This window comes from Salmo salar, chromosome 06, assembly GCF_965601325.2.
Source record: "Salmo salar chromosome 06, fSalSal1, whole genome shotgun sequence".
NCBI lineage: Eukaryota > Metazoa > Chordata > Actinopteri > Salmoniformes > Salmonidae > Salmo > Salmo salar.
The window spans coordinates 43,330,669-43,355,650 of NC_138296.1; the positions used below are offsets into that span (position 1 = coordinate 43,330,669).

At 44.1% G+C, this 24,982-nt stretch overlaps 2 protein-coding genes across 4 annotated transcripts in view; one reads left to right on the forward strand and one right to left on the reverse strand.

Moving 5' to 3' along the window:
* LOC106607317 (formin-like protein 1) lies at positions 1-20,511 on the reverse strand. Its single transcript, XM_014204160.3, has 25 exons — positions 20,238-20,511; positions 13,234-13,317; positions 12,531-12,617; positions 12,159-12,232; positions 11,702-11,785; positions 9,895-10,038; positions 9,629-9,740; positions 9,464-9,540; positions 9,274-9,367; positions 8,723-8,797; positions 8,506-8,616; positions 8,234-8,383; positions 7,931-8,032; positions 7,277-7,811; positions 6,232-6,356; positions 5,770-5,972; positions 5,328-5,562; positions 5,161-5,229; positions 4,969-5,049; positions 4,597-4,726; positions 4,321-4,484; positions 4,091-4,192; positions 978-1,082; positions 678-774; positions 1-420 (listed from the first exon to the last, which is right to left on the reverse strand). Exons 1-25 carry the CDS (start codon positions 20,412-20,414, stop codon positions 356-358), a joined length of 3,282 nt encoding a protein of 1,093 aa, XP_014059635.3. The 5' UTR covers positions 20,415-20,511; the 3' UTR covers positions 1-355.
* The window catches only part of LOC106607319 (max-like protein X), a 10,570-nt gene continuing 5,829 nt past the window's right edge, over positions 20,242-24,982 (forward strand). The window contains exons 1-6 of one of the 3 annotated variants that reach the window (XM_014204164.3): positions 20,242-20,429; positions 22,185-22,240; positions 23,964-24,000; positions 24,130-24,219; positions 24,510-24,619; positions 24,846-24,948. In XM_014204164.3, the coding sequence (XP_014059639.2) occupies positions 22,199-22,240; positions 23,964-24,000; positions 24,130-24,219; positions 24,510-24,619; positions 24,846-24,948 (382 nt within the window). In that variant the 5' untranslated portion in view covers positions 20,242-20,429; positions 22,185-22,198. Of the gene's footprint in view, positions 20,446-21,140; positions 21,278-22,184; positions 22,241-23,963; positions 24,001-24,129; positions 24,220-24,509; positions 24,620-24,845; positions 24,949-24,982 lie in introns of those variants that run through there. The other 2 variants (XM_045720572.2, XM_045720571.2) reach the window with 2 other exon arrangements.

The following is a 24,982-nucleotide window of genomic DNA, read 5'->3' on the forward strand; positions in this document are numbered from 1 at the left end:
TGTGAAACTTGTTTTTTTAATTTAAAAAAAAATGTACTCGTTAAAAGATGAACGGAAACAAAAAATTCAAAAGTTATTTTAAAAAGCTAAATGGATAAAAACACATCAATGTATTTCTATGTTACACATTTGCTCATGACGTATAGCTTAAGCTCTGTTCTATTTACAGAGTCAATTCATACTGTAGTTTAAATGTGTATTGATAGGTAAAAGGCCATATAATCTTCAGTACTAATGTAGGTGTATTGTGTATGTACAGTACAAGTATGTATTTGTGTTCTGTGTATGCATACACTTTGACATTGAGTGTGTACAGTAATCTCAGTGGAGTTGTGGGTCTTGGAGCTGGGGCTGTTCAGGTGTCTTGACGCTGTGCTGGTCTCCGTCCATCTGTTGCTCTGAACGGTGAGTTCCTCAGGTCTGGGACAAAGCACATAGACACAACCACTGAAACTTAGCCAGGGACATCTATCTCCGAATGTACCGGTGAAAAGTGTGGTAACGCTTCATGATTTACATACATATAAAGCATTCATGTAGTTCATAGTGCCTTATAGCCCACTTATAATGTGCTATGGCATTGACTATACGCATTCTTAACTCTGTTTTATAGATCCTAAACTTTCAATATAAGACTATAGTGCATAATGTATTCTAGCCATAGTGGTTTGTCATACCTGTGATGATGTCCTCCAGGGCACCATCCTTCACCTGAGGCTTCACCTGCCTCTTCTTCAGCTCCGCTATCAGGTCCATCTTGGGCATCATGGGAGACTGGCAGGGGTCAAAGGGTAAAGCTGACACACTGGCATATGTAGTACGGACCACACTAGAATGACTAGTCACTGGTCGATCAGTCATAAGGGAAGCTACAAAACGATTGTACTCCACCTCTTTTTATAACTGCCTGTATGGAATGTAGAGATTGTGGTGGATTGAGTTGGTACGGGGCATCGGTCTACAGTCTATTGTCCTACCTTGTGTCCTGCAGCCTCTTTCTTTCTGGGGGAGGGAGACTCTGCTTGGTTCTCACTGCTCTTGGCCTCCAGTCTCATCCTCTGTTCATTATCCTTCTCTGCTTGCTGTGTGGGACACACACAACAACAGGTAATTAGATGTCCAACGCAGCTGTTTTATCTCAATATCAAATCATTTCTGAGCAACAATGAAGCACCTTACTGTGATTGTTTTCAATTCAAATGGTAAAATAAACAAATAGCTTCTTAGCTAAATGCTATTTCTCAAGCGAGAATTTTGCTAGGACTGTCTAGACGTGGTCTGAGAGAGGGCCCTAATTGGAGGAGCCTAATAGGAGGAATGTGTAACCTGAAAACTAGCTGTTATTGGCAGAGAGGTGGGCAAACTTTCTTTGTTATTGGTCTATTAACTCACCAGGTGTCACGTCCTGGCCAGTATAAGGGTTAATTGTTATTGTAGTTTGGTCAGGACGTGGCAGAGGGTATTTGGTTTATGTGGTTCGGGGTGGTGGTTTTTCTAAAAGGGCATTTGATTTATGTATTCCGGGGTTTTTGGGCACTGTTCCTTGTTTATGTATTTCTATGTTTAGTCTAGGGAATCTATTTCTATGTTGAGTTAATTGGGGTGGACTTCCAATTGAAGGCAGCTGTGTGGTGTTGCCTTTGATTGGAAGTCCTATATTAGTTGGGTGTGTTTGTCTGTGTATTTGTGGGAGATTGTTTCTTGTTTTGCCGAGTGAGCCTTTCAAGACTGTTTCGTTGTTCGTAAGTTTGTTTCGTTTTGTTGTTTTTGTGTTCATTTTGATTTAATAAATGTTCAAAATGAACAAACACAGTCCTGCTGCATTTTGGTTCTCCTTCACCGACGATAACCGTAACAGAATCTCCCACCAACTAAGGACCAAGCAGCAGAGGAAAAGGGATTTCAAGTTGGACTGGCGGGAGAGATGGACCTGGGAGGAAGTTCTGGACGGGGCTGGACCTTGGCACCAGGCTGGGGAGTACCGTCGCCCACGGGAGGAAATTGAGGCAGCCAAGGGAGAGAGGAGGAGGTACGAGGCCTTGGACGCGCTGAGGGAGAAGCACGAGAGGCACCCCCAATAATTTTTTTGGGGGGGACACACGGGTAGTTTGGCTAGGCCTAGGAAGAGCCGGAAGCCAGCTACCCGTGGTTATATGGAGGAGCGTATGAGGTGGAGAGCGCCATGTTTCGCTGAGAAGCGCATTATCTCACCCATACGCACACACAGTCCGGTGCGCGTTATTCCAGTCCCTCGCAGGTGCCGTGCTAGAGCGGGCATCCAGCCTGGTAGGAGGATGCCTGCGCAGCGCATCTGGTCGCCCGTACGCCTCCGAGGACCAGGCTACCCAACTCCCGCTCTACGCACGGCTACCATCAGGCCCCTGCACAGCCCAGTCCGCCCTGTACAAGCACCCCACTCGTACAGGGCTACTAGTTCCATCCAGCCAGGACGGGTTGTGCAGGAGGTAAGATCAAGACCGCCGGTGAGCCTCCATAGCCCTGGTACGTCCAGTACCAGCACCACGCACCAGGCTTCAAGTGCGTCATCCCAGTCCGACGTTGCTAGAACTGCCCGTCAGTCAAGAGTCGCCCGAACTGCCCGTCAGTCAAGAGTCGCCCGAACTGCCCGTCAGTCAAGAGTCGCCCGAACTGCCCGTCAGTCAAGAGTCGCCCGAACTGCCCGTCAGTCAAGAGTCGCCCGAACTGCCCGTCAGTCAGGAGTCGCCCGAGCCGCCCGTCAGTCAGGAGTCGCCCGAGCCGCCCGTCAGTGAGGAGTCGCCCGAGCCGCCCGTCAGTGAGGAGTCGCCCGAGCCGCCCGTCAGTGAAGAGTCGCCAGAGCCGCCCACTAGTCAGGAGCTGCCAGAGTGGCCAGACTGCCCGGCGATGCCAGACTGCCCGGCGATGCCAGAGTGGCCAGACTGCCCGGCGATGCCAGAGTGGCCAGACTGCCCGGCGATGCCAGACTGCCCGGCGATGCCAGACTGCCCGGCGATGCCAGACTGCCCGGCGATGCCAGACTGCCCCGACTGTCTTCCGGGTCTGCCAGAGTGGCCCGACTGTCTTCCGGGTCTGCCAGAGTGGCCCGACTGTCTTCCGGGTCTGCCAGAGTGGCCCGACTGTCTTCCGGGTCTGCCAGAGTGGCCCGACTGTCTTCCGGGTCAGCCCAAGTGGCCCGTCTACCCGGAGCTGCCGGGGTGGGTTGTCTGCCCGGAACTGCCTGAACCAGAGCCACCTCCAGATATAGGTGGGTTGGGGAGGGGGGGTGTAGCACAGTGCCGTCGTTGACGGCAGCCACCCTCCCTTCCCTCCCTTTAGTTAGGGGGATTTTTTTCTTTGTTTGGGGTTTTTGTTATTTTTTAGGTGCTTCCGGGGTTAGCACCTTTAGGGGGGGGGGGGTACTGTCACGTCCTGGCCAGTATAAGGGTTAATTGTTATTGTAGTTTGGTCAGGACGTGGCAGAGGGTATTTGGTTTGTGGTTCGGGGTGGTGGTTTTTCTAAAAGGGCATTTGATTTATGTATTCCGGGGTTTTTGGGCACTGTTCCTTGTTTATGTAATTCTATGTTTAGTCTAGGTAATCTATTTCTATGTTGAGTTAATTGAGGTGGACTTCCAATTGAAGGCAGCTGTGTGGTGTTGCCTTTGATTGGAAGTCCTATATTAGTTGGGTGTGTTTGTCTGTGTATTTGTGGGAGATTGTTTCTTGTTTTGCCGAGTGAGCCTTTCAAGACTGTTTCGTTGTTCGTAAGTTTGTTTCGTTTTGTTGTTTTTGTGTTCATTTTGATTTAATAAATGTTCAAAATGAACAAACACAGTCCTGCTGCATTTTGGTCCTCCTTCACCGACGATAACCGTGACACCAGGTGGTCCAAAAAACCCACCCCACCCAACCAAACAGCTCTTACACTAAAAGTGCATTGATATAATTTTCACAATATTATTCACACCTCATAGTGTGGAAAATATACCTAAAACAGGGAAATCACATTGTTGACTGCACTGCCCCTTTAACAAACATGCATCTAAATACAAAAGTTAAATATAATGAGCTATTTCATTAATCCTTTCCCATTATGGGGGCACCACCTCACCTTATAGGCCTTCATGAAGCGGACAAACAGAGGGAAAAACATGGAGGGTTGTGTGGTCTTGGGGTTCTCTCCAAAATACTCCACCACCGAGCCATACGCCTCCTAGCGGAGGAGGTGAGAGAGGAAGAAGAGGAGAGATGACGCTCACACTAAAATATGCATTGAACATCTTCTGTGGAATTATGTGTGTCGGATGTGTCTATTAAGTTGAAATGTTATGGGATTCCAACCTGAGCGGTCTTGCTGTCTTTGAGTAATGAGTCCAGTAATTCACTGTTTGTCTTGACAAAGTCCTTCAGCACTGTGTTGTCTTCCTGCACCAGGAACTCCTTCTTGGTCACTTCCATTCCCCTCTCCAGGGAGCGGATATCCTGAAGAATACTGTCCAGAGACACTGAAACACACAGGCGAGAAACAGGGCGTCAGTTATTCTCACTATGAAGGGCTGCATTGTTTTCAAGCTGTGTGTACATGTGCGCGTGCAACCGTTGATTGCGTTCCCGCACCTAGGCCAGCCTTGTCCACAAAGTGCAGCTCAGTGTGGAAGTTGTTGAGTTCAGGGTATTTCTCCTGGACGATGCTGGAGATGAAGTGTAGCAGGGTCTGGGAGCGGTCTGTAGACTTGGTGTCCAGCAGCTGACAGGACAGAGACAAAGAGAGGCACAGATGGAGTCATCTCTCAAAGATGGACTGGCCTGCCTATCAAGATACCATAGCGCCCTCAACAGTCCAAAACTTTGCTTTAGCTAATAGCGACTTATTTATCGTTATAGAGTTGAAGCCATACTATTTCAGCCAGTTCATCTCAACCTTAGAGATGGTTCTATTCATGTTAAACAAGGGAAATAATTTTGCCTCAAGAGCAGAAGGGTACTCACCAGGTCCAGACTCTGCAGGCGGAACCCATAGGCTGCACCCCTCTTACTGCTGTTCATGTAGTTCCCAAAGGCTAGGATGATCTGGAGAGGAGGAGCCAGATACAGAATGTGTTACATAGACAGTGCAGGCCTGTTTAAAGAGGCTCTCTGATTGGAGGTTAGCAGTGACAGACAGGGATGCCCTCCACTCACCTCTAACATCTTCTTCAGCTTGGCCGAGGACTTAATGGACATGGATGCTGTGATTATGGAGTTCAGTTGCTGTAGGTGAGATTATGAATGACTATCGTATCAGATTCTGAAGAAAGTCATTGTTGTACAGATACAATTTCATTGGCTGTCCTGAGCAACTGACTCACCGGCTGCAGACGTTTGACACTCTCTGGGAAGTTGCCCATGAAGGTGAGGGTGCTGATTCGCTGGGCCAGACGGGGGATCTTCCCAAAGCGCATCATGAAGCGATCCTCCTCTGCCAGATCATCCAGTGGACGGCCCTCCTTCTCATAGTTCTGGAGGAGCTTCAGCTCGTAGTCTGATGGGACAAACCTCTCCAGCAGCTCCAGGAAGTCCAGCCCCAACGCCTGCTGGTCATACCTGGAGAGAAGGAGGGAAAGGAGGAGGGAGGGAGAGAAGTAAGATAGTAAGGAAGGGACAAAAAAAGAGTGTTAGGGGAAGGTGGGATGAGGAGAAAGAGAATGAAGGGATTAAAGAGAACAAAATAAGGCATAAAGAAATTAAATTAGTGAGAGAAATATGTTTACTAAGGAAAGAAAAAGAATAGGAGAAGATATCGTTCCATACGTCTCTATAGCTGTGCAGATGTCTGTGGGGCTCCTGCCTCCCTTGCGTAGCGTGATGGCCAGGTTCTTGGCCTTGTTGCCCTCGATCAGGTTGACCTTGCTGGGGGCCTTCTGGGCCACCTTGACCTTAAGAGTGGACAGAGCTGCTGGAGGACCCTGGGCCTTGGTCTTAAACTGCTCTTCAAACGCATCCATGTTCAGCTCCTGACACAACACACATAGAGATGGTTAGAGAGGGAGGAAGGGGGAGGGTAAGGAGAGGAGAGAGAGAAAGGGGGAGAGAGAGGAGGGAGGGTAAGGAGGAAGAGATATAAAGAGAGAGAGAGAGAGAGAGAGAGAGAGAGAGAGAGAGAGAGAGGAGCAGAAAGAGTGGAAAAAGGGGGTCAGAGGGAAGGTGAGAGAAGGGAGAATGGAAGAGTAGAGTTCAGTCAGCACTAGTATCTGTGTGGAGGTTTGGTCTTACCCCTAAGACCTGCTCGTCGTCCAGCTCGTGGAAGACCGTGCCAGTCACCTGGTTGGGCTTCAGTGCCTGCCAGTTGAGCAAAGGCATCCGGAACTTAGTCTGGATGGGTTTCCTGCTTTTACCTCCTGAGATAAAGAGAGAGAGAGAGAGAGAGAAAGAGAGAGAGTAGGAGAGAGAATCAATCACATTTGTCAATCGCCAATGCACTCATTTCACTCTTCAGCAAATTGGACGCATACAAATTCATGAGATTGACTGACAATCTGATTATCATAGAGCTCTCTCCTATTTGACCTCTCACACCCTAATCTCTTTAATCTCTCCTATATATTCATGATCTCCCCTCTCATCTTCAAATCTCTGCTGTAGACCGCTACTGGAGCGGAATAGGTGGAATGGTATCAAATACATCAAGCACATGGTTTCCACGTGTTTGATGCCATTCCATTCGCTTCGTTCCAGCCATTATTATGAACCATCCTCCCCTCAGAAGCCTCCACTGACATACACATGTAACTGCCAGAACAATGGAAACACTTAAGATACAAAGTATATTGAAAGAAGGTGCTTCCACACAGGTGTGGTTCCTGATTGAATTAAGCAATTAACTTCCTATTATGCTTAGGTTCATGTATAAAAATGCTGGGCTCGCCATTATTTTGGCTACCATGGCTATGCCCCCATAGGATGACAATGCCCCTCTCCACAGGGCACGAATGGTCACTGAATGGTTTGATGAACAATGTAAATCATATGCCATGGCTTTTCAGTCACCAGATCTCAATCCAATTGAACACTTATGGGAGATTTTGAAGTGGCTCCTAAGACAGCATTTTCCACCATCATCAACAAAACACAAAAGTATGGAATTTCTCGTGGAAGAATGCTGTCGCATCCCTCCAATAGAGTTCCAGACACTTGTAGAATCTATACCAAGGTGCATTGAAGCTAGTTCTGGCTCTATTAAGACACTTTATATTGGTGTTTCCTTTATTTTGGCAGTTACCTGTACATCTCTAATGAAAGCAGATAAGAGTCACCTTACCGGCTTGGCTGTCTCCAGAAGGTGGGCCTCCGGGTGGGGGCGGAGGTCCACCGCCGGGTGGGGGAGGAGGTGGGGGCGGACCTCCCCCTGGAGGAGGGGGAGGAGGAGGGGGAGGTGGGCCACCGGAGCCACACGGGGAAGGAGGAGGAGGTGGGGGAGCACGTCCACCAGGCCCAGGAGGCGGGGGGGGAGGAGGAGGAGGAGGGGGGACAGCAGAGATGGCTGAGGAGGGAGTGGCATCGGGGACTTCTGGGCCAGGGGCAGTGGGTCCAGTGGAGCTGAGCAGGCACTCAGAGGCTGGGGCGGGGGCGTACTCGATGATGGTGACAGGCACCACCTGGAGGTCTAGGGCCCCAGAGGGGGTGCGTCCCAGGCGGATCAGCCCTCGGTCCTGCAGCTCCTGCACCTTGAGTTCCAGCTCAGAGGAGGGCTGGCTGAGACGCTCTCTGTCCCGCTCCCTCTCCTGGCTCATCTCCCTCTCCCTCTCTCTCTGCTGCAGAGAACTGACCTGGGAACAGGAGTCCCGCAGGCTCTCCTGTCAGTCGCACACACACACAAAGGCAAGGAAAAGTTAGCATCACACAATCACACACATACCTTTCTGTCTGATGCACTATATTGTATACAGTCCACAGTTCATTGTACAGTGCAGACCTTGAGCAGCTCTGTCTCCTTGGTGGCTTGGAGGAGCTGTTTCTCCAGTTCAGCCATCCTCTCTGCAGACTGGCTCTCAATCTCCTCTAGCCTGGCACTCAGCTACAAAAACACAACACGAAAACACAACACGACACAACATGACACAGCACAGCACAGCACAGCACAACACAACACAACACGACACAACATGCCAACACAACTTTCAGAGATCACAGACAGAGTCATAGAGTAATTGCTGGCATTTTTTAGAGGTGAGATTTGAATGAATCAGACTGTGTGTGTACAGTGTGTATCACTGACCTGTGAGTTATGCTCCTGCAGTTCATCCACATGCTCCAGCACCCCGCCCCTGTTCTCTGCGTCCTCCAGCAGAGCCCCCACATCAAACACGTTGTCCAGGTAGGCCTGAATCTGAACCTGCAGCTTCTCACTCTCTGTCAGCTTCAGAGACTGACACACACACATCATCATTGTTATCATGACGGTTTCATTTCCGTTTCAAGGAGTTGGTTTTGTGGTTGTGACGGTTCCATTTTCAACAATGAGATGAGAAGGATAAATGGAGAGTTCACCTCTAAGTACTGGTCCAGTCCGTGGTGAGTGAACTCATATTGCAGGTGCACACGGAAGTTCATATTCTCCACCGAATGCACCACAATGTTAATGAACTGCATGCAGGCCACCTGAAGAGAGGGATCATCATATTTGATCTTTAACCTTTCAGAACTACATTGTGAGTAATGTAAACACATCATCCAGTAGATTTAAAGCCGTTTTGTGTCCACGCACCATGAAGTCAATGTTGCTGTCATCATTGCTAAAGTACTCCATCAGTTTCTCAAAGCGGTTCTTCTCTCCGCTCACCTGAGTGAAAGGACACGGGAAAGAAGTTCCTTGTTTCAGTAACAGAGTCATGCACTTCAACAGATGTCCACTGTATTCATAGAAAGCTGATCAAATTCGTCCACCTCTGCTTTAAACACATCCAACATCAAATCTATTATTAGTCGTGATGGTCACCAATGTGGAAAGTCTATATTGATATCAGTAGAATTTTTTTCAGACGACATTTCAGTCATTTAAAGGGGCCTTTCAGTTTGGTGAGTAGTGGTTACGCACTCACAACATGATATCTTCGTGTGAGTGTGTGTTTTTGAGTTCTAAGTGTGCTCGGTGAGACTAAGACAGGCTGTGAAAGTGTATCAGTCGTGAGGTTACTTAGAAGAGAAAAGTCTTGGTCCTGGGAACACACAAATGAGTAGGCTAAGGTGAGATGACACAGTACACATTGGTAAAGTAAAGCCTGCTATAGTGTGGCTAAGTTTGGTAAATCCCTTCACCTCCTTGAGGTTGTCGAAGGCGGCGAGAATGATGTCATGACCGCCCCTCACAAGACACACAGCAGCCAACAGCTCCAACACCAGGGCTTTGGTTCTGTAGAGACCAGGAATATAATACCACATCACACACACACATCACACACACATGCACAAGCATGCACACACACATCACACACACAGGTGTTCATACCTGGGGTTCTTGTTGTTGAGACTGAGAGTGATCTCGTTGACGCAGCGTGGGTGAGTCATAACTTGGTTGAAGCCCGACTGAAAAAGTGATAATTAGCGTTGGACTTTCACAATTTCACACTCCATATCACAGTCATGCCCTCACACCACACCACACAACACACACCTGGTAGTTCATGATGGCACGCAGACACATGATGCACACATGGACGTCGTCCCTCTGACTGGCCAATCGAGAGATCTTCTGAGTTTTCCTACTCTGGGCCAGAGAGGTTATTCTGCAGCAAAGGAGATATTGAGAGGATGGAGGAGATGGTGGTCACTGGTCAGAAGGTCCCACTTTGCAGTAGAATATTTTTGGTGAGATTTATCTTGTGGTCTGTAAGGCTTGCTTAGTGAGACTCGGGTCTCATAACGGCTGATGGTTCTTACCGTACGGTCAGGGCGCGGGCTGCTCTGGTCATGCCGTGTGTAGGGGAGCTTCCTGCACTCTTATTCAGGTCCTCCATGGACCTCTCCGCTGGCTTCCCTCTCTCTGACAGTGTTCCCCCATTCTCAGCACCCTCCAGGTCAAACCTATAGATATAATTCCCAAATACGCAAACATATAGTCACATATAGATAATCAAACATTAAATCTACAGTACCAGTCAAAGGTTTGGACACACCTACTCATTCAAGGGTTTTTCTTAATTTGTACTATTTTCTCCATTGCAGAATAATAGTGACGACATCAAAACTATGAAATAACACATATGGAATCATGTAGTAACCAAACAAGTGTTCAACACCCTTTGCCTTGATGACAGCTTTGCACACTCTTGGAATTCTCTCAACCAGCTTCATGAGATAGTCACCTGCAATGCATTTCAATGAATAGGTGTGCCTTGTTTAAAGTTCATTTGTGGATTTTCTTTTCTTCTTAATGCATTTGAACCAATCAGTTGTGTTGTGACAAGGCAGGGGTTGTATACAGAAGATATCCCTATTTGGTCAAATACCAAGTCCATATGGCAAGAACAGCTAAAATAAGCAAAGCGAAATGACAGTCCATCATTACTTTAAGACATGAAGGTCAGTCAATACGTAAAATTTCAACAACTTTGAAAGTTTCTTCAAGTGCAGTCGCAAAAACCATCAAGCGCTATGATGAAACTGGCTCTCATGAGGACCGCCACAGGAAAGGAAGACCCACAGTTACCTATGCTGCAGAGGATAAGTTCATTAGAGTTAACTGCACCTCAGATTCCATAATAAATGAATAAATGCTTCACAGAGTCCAAGTAACAGACACATCTCAACATCAACTGTTCAAAGGAGACTGAGTGAATCAGGCCTTCATGGTCGAATTGCTGCAAAGAAACCACTACTAAAGGAAACCAATAAGAAGAAGAGACTTGCTTGGGCCAAGAAACACGAGCAATGGACATTAGATCGGTGGAAATCTGTCCTTTGGTCTGATGAGTCCAAATATGAGATTATTACTCTGTGTCTTTGTGAGACGCATAATAGGTTAACGGATTATTTCTGCATGTGTGGTTCCCACCGTGAAGCATGGAGGAGGAGGTGTGATGGTGTGGGGCTGCTTTGCTGGTGACACTGTCTGTGATTTATTTAGAATTCAAGGCACACTTGACCAGATTGGCTACCACAGGATTCTGAAGCAATATGTCATCCCATTTTGTTTGCGCTTAGTAGGACTATCATTTGTTTTTCAACAGGACAATGACCCAACACACCTCCAGGCTGTGTAAGGGCTATTTGACCAAGAAGGAGAGTGATGGTGCTGCATCAGATGACATGGCCTCCACAATCACCCGACCTCAACCCAATTGAGATGGTATGGGATGAGTTGGACCGCAGAGTGAAGGAAAAGCAGCCAACAAGTGCTCACCATATGTGGGAACTCCAAGACTGTTGGAAAAGCATTCCTGGTGAAGCTGATTGAGAGAATGCCAAGAGTCTGCAAAGCTGTCATCAAGGAAAAGGGTGGTAACTTTGAATAATGAAAAATATATTTTGATTTGTTTAACACTTTTTTGGTTACTACATGATTCCATAAGTGTTATTTCATAGTTGTGATGTCTTCACTATTATTATACAATGTAGAAAATAGTAAAAATAAAGAAAAACCCTTGAATGAGTAGGTGTGTCCAAACTTTTGACTGGTACTGTATGTCTCATTGATACTGTATGGGATTCTGGTAAGACAGAAGGGGAGGCTGCAAGGGATACTCACGAAGCGTCACACTGGGCGTAGGACAGGTAATCCACCAATACATCCAAACCCTGGTTCTCCTCATTCAGAAACTCCTGGGCCCAGCTATATAGAGAGAAAGAGAATTTGAACACGATACTACTTTAAGGACTCTTGAGTCAGTCGTACTGGCTGATGGGATAACTGTGGGACCAGTCCTGGTCAAACCTAACATAGCAGGCGTAAAAGAAACGCGTGAAACTGGATACCCTACATACTGGTCTTGATGAGAAGAAGGGAAAAAAACTATCAGGGGAGGTTCTTATCTGCACTGTTCAACCAATCAAGTAAATGTGGAGGAGGAGTTAAGATGGAGTGTCGCCTTATTAATGTCCAAAAGCGGAAGTTGCATCACAGGCTGTATTTCCATTTCCCCTGAAAACCAGAACATCTGGTTGTTGGGGACTCGGCAGAGGCTAATCCTGGTCCAGTCACTCACCCAATATGATTAGTGCGGAGGGAGATCTCCAGCTCTCTCAATACCTGGGTGGACTCCTGGACCCGCCTCTTGAACTGAAATAGGCCAAAACCATACGGAGAAGCTCTATTAACGAAGGAAACGCACAAACCTTTTATATCAATAATTCAGAAGTTGTTCTAATGAGACTGGCCTTATATTGCTGGCTTCGTGGCTTTGTCATAAAATGCAAGGACGTACTACTACTGTGGATGTAATATTGGTATCCCAATGTTCCAAAACACACATATTTACTTCTTGAAATCCCTGGCTACGGTGAGAATGACTAGAAGCTCTATGAATGTGAGCGGGGGGAGGGGGGGGGGGGGGGGGGGGGGGGTACTGTACACCCACCCTGCGGGTCACTCCTCCTTGGTCCTGATAGAAGCTCTTGATCTTGGTCAGATAGGTAGAGGGAGGGTTCTTCACCTGGAACCGCTCCTGACCACACACAATGGAGGGAGGAAGGAGAAGGGGATGAGGGGATGAGGGTGAGTAAGAAGACAAATGACACAGTCAAACACAACGAGCACTGCAAACCACTCTGTTACCATGCCAACCTGCTGAGGGGAAACATTACCACAGGAACCCATCAGAGGTGTAGTGTTTTGCTAGAAGACTATATGACCTTTTTGCACTCTAACCTACATTACATATTGGCAACCGGACACCAGCAATACACATTTATTTTGCTTCACAGTTATGTCCGTATGCTGTGTTTTTACAACACTTAATCTCAGATACAATCATGGGTTACCCTTTATTTTAACGGTCGGTAATAAACCATTTATAAGGCATTTACAAAAATATTACACACCATTTATGGTTAGGGTTAGGTATTGGTTAGGGTTAAACAGTGCTCGCTTTAGATTAGGGACTGCAAAAATACTTTACCTATGATTAGTAAATGGCTTATAAATGTGGGAGTAATGATTAATAAATGGTTTATTACGGACCGTTGAAATAAAGCGTTACCCAATCATGTAGAACTGTGTATGTACTAGTGCATGAACCAATCACCCCATGTAAAGCGCCCAACAAGACGTAATGCTCTTACCTGATCACAGATCAGCTCCCACTTCTTCTCATTGTCATACTGACTCAAAAGATTCAGCTTGTCTGGAGGCAAGTTCATATAGCTCTGAGAATAGAAGGTACACTTCAAAAACCTAAATCAATAATGACATGAAACTGTTACTGTGATTACAACTGGGACCTTTGGGGATCTTGTATTTAAATGAACTCTGAGCAGTCTACAACAGCATGTTACCCAATAGACTTAAATTAAGCAGTGCCTGCAGAATAATATCATCTTAAATAATATCATATTTAAAAAATATTTCATTTCTTTCTTCACTACCAACCAGCCAACGCTCTTTTGCACATTGTCATAACGCTTCCTGTTCATGCAATGCTGTTCAAATGTGATCAGAAACCACAGGTGTCCCCACCAGAGGTATTAGTGAACGCTATCATCATCCTACTCCATGGAGGTGACTCACTGTTTACATGTATTGCTGGTAACTAATGGAAACCATCTGTGAGCATGTATCACGTCAAGTCATGAGCGTTTTCAAACACATCCAGATAATGCTCCTACCATTCATCATTGAACGCAACGGGCCAACACAGTAGTCGTTTAGCCATGATCTGTTTGAGTGAGTAGCAAGTGGATTTAACCTGATTCATTCAATAGTTACTCGTCTCTATGACAAGTGAGCCACCTGGCCCTTTCTATAGGAAAATATGGTGTGTTTACATCACGAGAAGTTGATTCAACTCTGTCACGCCTATTGATTAACATGGGAAAATACAATAGATTGTTTAAGCGTCATTCTCATGTGACACGTCTCACACACTATAACCCCTTAGATGTTGCCGGCCAAACTAACCGCTAATGAAAGTGGTTTATTTAAGGCATCTAAGACGAGCGATGTTTTAGTCGAGGCAGTCTTGGGCCTACTAAGAAAGGGTGTGGACTGTGGTTAGATATGCAGAATTGAATGTTCTCAAGCAACAGTTTGTGGCTTCCTCTTGACACGTTAACAAACCCTTGAGGTTTGACATGTGTGCCCCAGTTAGTGTGGGCTTTGCTGGGGACATAGCTATAGGGTTTGGGTGGGGTACAGTATGGGAGGGACCGATAGTGGATTTTGAAAGACAAAGGCTAGCAACAGAAAACTAAATGTAGACAATGTGTGTGTGAATATTTACATTTACATTTTAATCATTTAGCAGACACTCTTATCCAGAGCGACTTACAGTAGTGAATGCATACATTTCATACATTTCATTTCATGCATTTTTTTGTACTGGCCCCCTGTGGGAATCGAACCCACAACCCTGGCGTTGCACACACCATGCTGACGTTGCAAACACCATGCTCTACCAACTGAGCCACAGGGAAGACATATGCGCTGTACATACACATGAGGTTACTCATACACACACATACCCACTCAGAAAGACATATACTCTTATGTGCGCATGGTTTGTACACATGAACGCATGCGCACACACACACCTACATTTTTGAGTATGTGTCGTTCCATTTGAGGCCGGTTGGATGTACTGCCAAATTCTGTAAAACGACGTTGGAGGCAGCTTATGGTAGAGAAATGAACGTTCAAATTCTCTGGCAACAGCTCTGTTGGACATTCCTGCAGTCAGCATGCCAATTGCACCCTCCCTCAAAACTTGTGGCATTGCTGTGTGACAAAACTGCACATTTTAGAGTGGCCTTTTGTTGTTCCCAGCACAAGGTGCACCTGTGTAATGGTCATGCTGTTTAATCCAGTTCTTGATATGCCACATCTGTCAGGTGGATGGATTATCTTGGCAAAGGAGAAATGTTCACTAACTGCTTGCAACCCGACTTCTTACAACTTTTGTTAAATCCAGCGACATAAAAGGGATCTCAATTGCTGACGGAGATATTATCATCAGTCACCTTGCAGATGACACCACCCTTTTTTCGAAAGATGCTGACCAGATTCCTAGAGCAGTCGATGTGATAAATATTTTTATCAAAGCATCTGGTCTTTGCCTAAACCTTAATAAGTGTCAATTGTTTGCTGTTAAAGACCGTGTGATACCCTCTATATGCAATATTCCAGTCAAGGAAGAAGTAACATACCTTGGGATTACCGTATCTAAGGATCAACAGGAAAGATGCTTATTCGATTTCATACCTATTATGGAAAAAACTTTAAGAAGTTGAACCATTGGTTGCAGAGGGATTTATCCTTGAAAGGTTGAGTATTGCTTTCTAAAGCTGAAGGTATCTCCAGACTTACTTATGCAGCCCAGTCCCTACATCTTGACAACAAAATAGGTAAAGCAGTTGACCAGATGCTTTTCAACTTCGTCTGGAAAAATCATACACATTATATTAGGAAATCTGTCGTTATGAACACATGAATATGGTGGTGTCCATTTTTTTTAATAATACTGATAAATTGGGCTAAACATTTCTTAAAGAATTCTTAAGGAATTTCATCCGTCATTATATCTTCTCCCGTTTTGGTGGCTTCAATTTTATGTTACTTTGTAACTATAACATTGAGAAGATTCCTACAAAATTAGTATTCTTAGCGTGGTTGTTAATATATAAACATAATTTTTCCCTGCCTAGGTATTTCATTTGGAACAATAGGGATATTTTATATAGAAACAAGTCTTTATTTTTTAAGAACTGGTTTAATAATCATATCCTGCTGGTGAGTCAACTTTTTAATGCAGAAGGATCGTTACTCAATTAAGAGGAATTTTTATCTCGTTACAATATCCCTGTTACACCTAGAGAGTTCGCCATAGTCTTTGATGCTATTCCATCTGGAAGTCTCATGTTGTTTAGAGGTGGAACCAGACCTCACCTTCTTGACCTTCCCTCGCTTAATCCAGTTGACTCTCCAGTAGGAGAAATGTGTTTCTCCTTGCTCCCTCAGAACAACAGATCTATACGTGCCTTATTTCAAAGGGATATTGTATCTATTCCTTATGTTATCAGCTGTCAGAGCAGCTTACCAATCACTGTACCTGCACACAGCCTATCTGTAAATAGCACACCCAACCCCCTCATCCCCATATTATTACTTCTTGCTCTTTTGCACCCCAGTATCTCTACTTGAACATCATCATCATCATCATCTGCACATCTATCACTCCAGTGTTAATGCTAAATTGTAATTATTTCGCCTCTATGGCCTATTTATTGCCTACCTTCCTACTCTTCTACATTTGCACACACTGTACATAGATTTTTCTATAGTGTTATTGACTGTACGTTTGTTTATGTGTAACTCTGTGTTGTTGTTTTTGTCGCACTGCTTTGCTTTATCTTGGCCAGGTCGCAGTTGTAAATGAGAACTTGTTCTCAGCTGGCCTACCTGGTTAAATAAAGGTGAAATAAATAATGTTACAACTTACTGGAATACATTTGTCAATAATATCTGTTAGAAAAAAGTCTGGTTATTACCACACAAATGCCTTCTTGTTAACAAGGTCAAAGAGGTCTCTTTCAGAATTACCCATAAGTATTACCCTGCGAATCAATACCTGAATAAACTTAAAAAAGACATTAACATTAACTGTACTTTTTGTGTTGACAATCCAGAAACTGTTTTGCATTTATTTTGGAATTGTCTACATGTAAAGAAATGATAGCAAGATTTTCATAGTTTATAATTGTTAATATTTTTGATGACTTTTGTTTATGGGACAATGTGCTGCTCGGTTTCCTTAACTATAATCAAATTTCATATTCATAAATGTAAATTCACTAATAAAAAAAACACTCTTCCATGTTTTCTATAAGGAATTTGAGCAGCACATTAAGACCATTCTACATTCTTCTAATAACAAAGCTGTCAAAACAATCAATACGTGTGTATCTTTTAAGGTCTTTGTATAATCTGTCATTTGTTGTACCCCCTAGCATATGTTATTATTGTCTGTTTGTATACTTCTTGTATGTATACAGATTTTTCTGCCAGAATTTTTTTTTTTTTAAAAGACATGCTCACTAACAGGGATATTAACAAATTTGTGCACCAAATTTGAGAGAAATAAGCTTTTTATGCGTATTTCTGGGATCTTTTATTTCAGCTCATGAGAAATGGGACCAACACTTTACATGTTGCGTTTATATTTTTGTTCAGTATAAAAATGCTTTCATTTTCGAATATGTTGTATCTTAGACCCTATTTTACATAATCTGAGGTGTTTGTGTTGTGCCCGCCATTGGTTGAGACACAGCAAACTCTTAAAAACGTTTATATTCACTCATAAAAATAAATCAAGAAATTATAAAATAGTTACAATCCCTGTTTGTAAGCTTTTAAATGATTTCAAATGCAACTGCAACTTGTAAGTCAATTTGTAAGTCGCTCTGGATAAGAGTGTCTGCTAAATGACTTAAATGTAATGTAAATGTGGATGTCTCATGGTAGGGTGGGGTATGCAAAATGGGCCAACTTTGAGCTCTTCCATCTCCTAAATGTTTTGGCACTCAGGTCCGAAATGTAACTTCCTGACCACTTGCACCATAGGCAAATATGTATGGAAAGTTTAGTTGAAATCAAAAGGGGTGCGGTCAAAAGTGATTGAAATCAAATGGAACGACCCGTATCTCAATTTAGAGACCCTATACGGGTACCAGAGTATTTTTTGATTTCACCTTTATTTAACCAGGTAGGCCAGTTGAGAACAAGTTCTCATTTACCACAGTGACCTGGCCAAGATAAAGCAAAGCAGTGTGACACAAACAACAACACAGAGTTAAACATGGAATAAACAAACATACAGTCAATAACACAATAGAAAAAGTCTATATCCAGTGTGTGCAAATGGCGTGAGGAGGTAAGGCAATAAATAGGCCATAGTAGCGAAGTAATTACAATTTAGCAAATTAACACTGTAGTGATAGATGTGCAGATGATGATGTGCAAGTAGAAATACTGGTGTGCAAAAGAGCAAAAAAGTAAATAAAAAACAAGTATCAGTCATAATACCCATAAAACCTATTAGTCAAACAAGGAAATGGTTCCAATCGTTTTTCTACCATACATTTTTCCCATAGGGGATTTTAGAAACACTTAAAATAAGGGCAGTGTTTCGTGTAGGTTTACCCTGCCTTGACATTTTGATAACCATGTAAATCTTTCTAGGACAAGGTGACTTTAATCAATAAATTTGCCTGCATTTATCCCCCCCAATAATGTATTTTTAATGCTAATTAGCTGCTAATTGGGCTATCATACAGTTCTATAAATGCCATGATGATCTGGACGAGACCACCAAAACGAGGCAAAGGTAAGAATCTCTGGATTAACTATCTAACGTTAGCTACATTTAAAAATTAATAAATTGGCTACATTTCTTTAAATTGATAATTATGTGAATGGTCTTGTGCAAGTTTTAAATTGACACAATACCTGTTTTTTAAATTGACACAATACCTGTTAGCAAAGGTGTCAGCTAGAGATGACGTGCAGGAGCTTGCATGGATGTGTAGTCTTGCATGATGTCTACTTTGATGCTAATTAGCGTTTTCTAATCTGAGAGTAAATAGAGCCGAATATATTGATAAAAGTCACCTTGTCTGAGAGAGATATTTACATGGATATCAAAACATCACGACAGGGTAAGCCTACAGAAAACACAGCCCTTATTTTAAGTGTTTCTGAAATTCCCTATGAGAAAAATGAATGATGGAAAAATGATTGGAACCATTTTGCTATTTGACCGCTAGGCTTTATGGGTATTGTGACACTTCCGCTGTGGAGCTCTATTTAGAACCCGAGGGGGAAGTTCTGTTCTCAGTTTCAACAGGTTGTTCCATTCTTACTGTCACCCTGACACTCCTCTCAAAAAAGAAAAATTATTACTTTGACCTAATATCTCCTCTCACACATTGCCACATAAACATATCTGCTCGTGTGAGTGCAATAAGTGACGTATTAGGTCCGTTTGAAATCTAGACTAGAGAAGGTAGCATTTACCTTTGATGCATGTAGGCTGCCTGTGCAGTGTGATAACTATTAGCTAATATGTGTGTGGTACAGTCACCTACTTAGCCTAAGCCATTTCCTGCCCACTGTCCTCTCTACCAGCCTGCTCTTTCAGATCATGACCTGACTTCCTCTTTCTTTCAGGCATAAAAGTAAAAGAAGGTGAAGGTGTATGCATGGAAAGGTAGTTTTACTGTCATGATGTCACATGTCTTTCGTGTGTCTCCGTATCTAGTGCCTAATATGTTTAGCATCACATTTATCCGATGTTTATCTAAATGTGTGATTCAAACTGCTTGCGCTACTCATGATTGACTAATAGTTTCTACAGATAAGGCCTTGTTCCCCTGAGATGTCCTGCTTCTTTTGTAAAAACAGCCGTGCTTCTAGTATTGGGACACATTACAACCCCTCAACAACAAAAAATTCTAACAGAAATAATTTGGTTCCACCTCTTGCAGACTTAGGTGTAAGGGATTTGGCTACATAACATTATGTTGTCCCCCGTAGGTGTTAACTGATGGGAAATGACATGTTGAAATATTTGAGAAACATTTGCCTTCCTGTCTTAGTCTTATGGTCTCTCTCGTGCAAAATCTATTGCTCAATCCAGCACGGTGCCTTTATGGTGTCTCCGGTTCATCTAAGAGGGAGGACTGCAGTCGAAGGTCTATGAGATCATTCGAACACAGGCTGAGCAGATGGTCGATTTCAAAATATCTAAAAGAGGATGTGAGCTTTTGGATGGGATTGAGGCCAACAAAATGTCAGCTCTCTTCACTAACATGTCTGGCTGCAGTGAGAGAGACGGAATTGTTTTTTAACAGGAACCAGAATTACCTTGACAGAATAATTAAAATGTGAAGCTGAATGTATTTTCTCTCAGACATCTGGCACCGTGCATATTTAAGTGAGTGATTTCACCTGTTCCTTTTGATATCAGTGCAATACATACAGTAGGTGTGTGATGTATCTAAATTCCTGTGTGATGTGTCTGCATTTCTGCGTGTTGATATGCATGATGTTTCTCCCCTCCTGTCCTGCCACTCACCAGCACCACACTGAAGCGCTCCTCCAGCTCCTCCTCTGGGGGCACGGGCAGCTTGGGGGGAGCAGGCTGCTTCTTCTGCAGGGTCGGGGTGGGGTCACTCAGGCCCGTTCCTGAGCCCACAGAGTGCTTGGCCTCCCTGCCATCTGCCTGCTCTATTCCCCCCGCCGCATTCCCCATCACCAACCTGAACAGGTAATCCAGGGGAAAGGTAAAAAACACTCTCTTTTAACTGGAAGTGCTAGTAGGCCTAACTCCTAAACAGACTCCAACTCAGATGTCTGCAAACCTGTCCACAATGAAAAAAGTAGCTAGTTAGTTCCAATGTAGGGCAGTCCAATGAAGTTCCAAAACAAAAAAAGAGGTGAATAAAAACAGGTCTTGGAGTCCTTGGCCCTTCAACGTCTCTGGGAGATTAAGCAGGTGGATGGAACAGCCACTGGCCTACTGCAATTGTCTTGGTCCTGAGGTGAGGATGTTTGACGGAGCAACATCTTTCCTCCTAATCCCGTATCTCTTCCACTGTCCTCACTCTCTGCTGGATAACAGGTGTTACTACGAGAAGAAGAAGAAAATCGGACCAACTTGAAACCTGAAAAGTGGCGCCTGCTGAAGCGAGATGTTGTTTTTACTATTTAACTGTTCATAGTTCCTACAATGAGCTCAGCACAGACAGGCAGGGCACGGGTGTTACAGGAAGGAGAGGGGAGTTTGACGCAGTCGTTGCAGCAGAGTCAGAAACCGCATAACCAGAAAAAGCAGAAGAGTAACTTCCTGCTGTGTGTGAGAGAAACAAAACGACAAGGGGGTGGTGTAGGGTGGAGAGAGGAGACTGAGGGAGAAGCAGAGAGGGTGTGGTTGGAGAAGATGGACAAGAGAGTAAAGTGGAGGGGGTGAAAAAAAGAAGGGATAACAGAAGACTAAGTAGGGGTATTGGGCCCATAGTCATATGAGCTATGAAGAGTCATATGAGCTATGAAGTAACTACACGTATCTGGCCTCGTGGATGGTCGGTGCATGCCAAATGGTAGAGGGTGGATTAAGTAAGGTGTTTTTATCGTTACTTTCGTGACTTTCCATTATTAGGAAACCACTGCCAGAACATAGCTTGTGGAAATGTGAGTGCAGTTGCGTTTTACCCAATGTACCCTTAAATAGCATTCCAAGAGTTCTACCCTGTGTCAGATATTCACATTGCTACCCCTAGTGAAGTCAAGGCAAAATTGCCCATGTTGTTACCATGTGGTGGTGAATCAATTGCTGACAATCAGAACATCAATAAGGTCTTAGTAGACACTTTCTACCAGATTGATTAATGTCACTGACTGGCCACTCATCAGTGTTGCAGAGCAAAATCAGTTACTGGTAAAACATTTTTTTTTTTAAACAGCAGCAGGCCTACTTCCATGAGGAAGGCCTACTTCTATGAGGAGCCTATGACTGCGTTCAGACAGGCAGCCCAATTCTAATCTTTTGGCCAATTACATCAGATCTTCATCATATCAGATATTTTTCAGAGCTGATCTGATTGGTCCAATTAGTGAAAGCAATGTCAGAATCGGGCTGCCTGTGTAAACGCAGCCATATGCCGCGTTCACAAAACTGGGAACTCAGAAATCTCTGAATTCCCAGTTGAGTACGTTCAAAACAACTGGGAACTCTGAGGGGAAAAAACGAGCCTCGAGTGGGAAAAAAACGATTTGAACGGTCATCCAATACGGAATTCCAACTTGGGAACTCGGGCCTCTTTCTATATATCCAACTGTCCGACCTGTTGATCACTGACGTCATGATTTGACCGAGTTCCCCGTTGTTTTGAACGCGGCAATAGATCCCTACGGCCTATAAACATGCACTTATTTGAGGTCGTATGTCATACCGTGTGAACCAGTAGAGGGCGTAGGTCCCTTTCTCTAAATTGTTTTTCCACCCCATGACGCTCTCGAACAGCTGCTGATTCCAAGATGACGGATCCTACAGCATCGCCGGAGGATCACTGGAACAAAGTAAGCTTGCTAGTTTAGACAAATATGTAAGGACAAATAAGCGATGTATGACACTGTCATATATTCGTAGCAAGAGTAGTGTTTGTAATTTGGAGTTAATTTCCTACAATTGGCTTGTGTTAGCTAGCTAACAGGTAGCTAGCTAGGTACTAGCGCTTTTGTTTATGACTCCTTTCAAGCTTCTTCCCCTTTCGTTACGGTTCTGTGACGGTCAACTGCTGACCAACTTGTAGCCTAGTCCTAGTGGACCAGACGGGTGATCTGCAAATTCACCGTCTGGGTGGACAGTGTTTAATTCTGCAAATAGTACACTCATTATATATCCACAGGTAAATTAATAAATCAACTTTACAAAACGTTGTTGGTGTGTTCAGATTGCGCCCACGTCACGATGTACATGTAGGCAACGCATGTTTGCCGAGGTTGTAGACATGTTTTTGCCAAAAATACTTGCCATATTTCAGCCTTGTCTGCACTGACCGCATAGGAGCTACTAGTAACTAGCTGCCACCTAGCAGTGGTGTAAAAATACTTTAAAATACTACGTAAGTAGTTTTGGTGGGTGTCTGTACTTAACTTTAATATTTAGCTTTTGACTTTTACTTCACTACATTCGTAAAGAAAATAATGCACTTTTTACTCTACATTTTCCCTGACACCCAAAAATACAAGTAACATTTTGAATGCTTAGCAGAACATAAATTTTCAAATTAACACACTTATCAAGAGAACATCCCTGTTTATCCCTATTGCCTCCGATCTGGCGGACTCATTAAACACATGCCTCATTTGTAACGATATCTCAGTGTTTGAGTTTGGCCCTGGCTATCAGTAAAGAAATGGTGCGGTCTAGTTTGCTTAATATAAAGAATTTGAAGTTATTTATACTTTTGATACTTAAGTATATTCAAAACCAAATACTTTTAGACATTCTGCCTACATGAATCAAATCAGTGGTGTATTCATTCCGCTGACTCTGTTTCTAAAACAGAAGGAACCTACCTGTATTTGACCAATAGAAACTCGTTTTAGTTGCAGAACATAACTGTTTGGACATGATTACACCCCAGGACTCCTGTCAGTGGAGTTTGTTTATGCATATTGCTGTGTTTGTCTGGGGATTCGATTTAAAGTGAAAGTTGATTGAATTAGTTTTGGAACCGGTGCCCTGTGCAAAGTCCACGGCGAAGTCTAGAATCCTTCTCTACTTTTCAGCTGACTTCTGCCGCGTTCCCCTGCTAGTCGAAGCTAGGAAACTTGTTGAACGCGGCACGTTTATAACTAAAACCAGTTAGCAAGTCTGACATTTCTGAGTTTCCTAATTCAGACTAGCACGTGAATGCGGCAGAAGTCGGCTGAAAAGTAGATAATGATTCTGTTTCCACATGCAAAAGTGATTGCTTTTGGTAACATTTTATCTGCCTTCCCAATGAAAACTAGTTTGAAAAATCAAACATATTTGGACATATTTTATAGAAAAGAGATGTATGTTTCTGGATGACGCACCATGCTGCCTTGTTGACATGTCCAAGCAGCACAGATTACTGTTCCATTTTGAGAAGGGAGCTCCTCCCTCACTGCTTTTACCCGTTCACATCACCGGTGCCCTGCGGCTCAGCATAATTGAATCTGCCCATTGAGTGAGACGGGAAAGAGCCTGTTGTTCTCACCTCCTTATCCACTGTTGTATTCTCTCCTGTCAACACCTGCCATGGCTGAACAGAACGACGGGGCTTTCAGTGACAACGGATTTGACCCCAGTGAGTAGTATCCTTAGTCCTAATTGTTGTTTTACTAAAACATACAATCTATAGCTAGTAGGCTACCAGTCCTGTGGGTAACTGTTGATTAGTAATTTGATGTCTGAGCTCTTCATGTTCTCCATGAAGGTTTCTTTGCTGAGACTGCAAGGAAGGGTACTGTGGTCTCCAGGGCTAACAGTATTGGGTCCACAAGTGCCTCATCAGTACCAAATACAGGTACTGTGTTCTTTCTCATTTATGTTTAGACGACATATTATTTTGTGTCCTGATTCAGAAACGACTTAATGCAGTGCCCCTTTTATTCATTGTCTTACTCCCTACCCCACTCTCACTTCCACTCCATTCTTTCTTGGTTTTTTTTCTCCCTCTGTTGCATTTCCAAGTGACCTAGTTCGGTTGGGCGTTGTCCTGCACTCTCATTGTCCAGTGCTTTATTCTAGCTTGATGTCAGCCTTGAGCCCTAGGGAGGTAGACTGAAACACCTGCTCTTCCTCTCCTCACTGTAGATGATGAAGACAGTGACTACAGGCATGATACCACATACAAGGAGTCCTACAAAGACCGGCGGAGACAGGCGCACACACAGGCCGAGCAGAAACGACGGAATGCTATCAAGGTTTGGCCTCCGATGGGGAGCGGATCAACAGGAGTGTAGATCATGGGAAGGAGGGTAGTTGTGAAAAGGTTGAAAAATACAAAAGATTTGGGGGGGGGGGGGGACTTTGGACAGAGGGAGTTGGTGACTGATCTCTTCCAAAAAAAACATTTGGTTTCTTAGGTGGCCAAATGTAATATTTTTGTCAATTCTAAAATCTGTTTGTCATGTGTGTTTGACTCCACAGAAAGGTTATGATGATCTCCAGTCCATAGTGCCCACCTGTCAGCAGCAGTCTGAGTTTGCCGTGGGGACGCAGAAGATCAGCAAGGCCACAGTGCTGCAGAAAAGTAATGTATTCTATGTAGACCATTGTACTTCGCA

What these genes read in the sequence shown, in the direction of transcription:
- LOC106607317 (XM_014204160.3), bottom strand. Translation starts at nt 20,414, where the DNA reads ATGGGGAATGCGGCGGGGGGAATAGAGCAGGCAGATGGCAGGGAGGCC. An exon ending in CTCAACAACAAGAACCCCAG is followed by an intron (nt 9,368 to 9,463) that starts GTATGAACACCT and finishes TGGTCTCTACAG; the next exon opens with AACCAAAGCCCTGGTGTTGG. An exon ending in TGTGGACAAGGCTGGCCTAG is followed by an intron (nt 4,485 to 4,596) that starts GTGCGGGAACGC and finishes TGTGTGTTTCAG; the next exon opens with TGTCTCTGGACAGTATTCTT.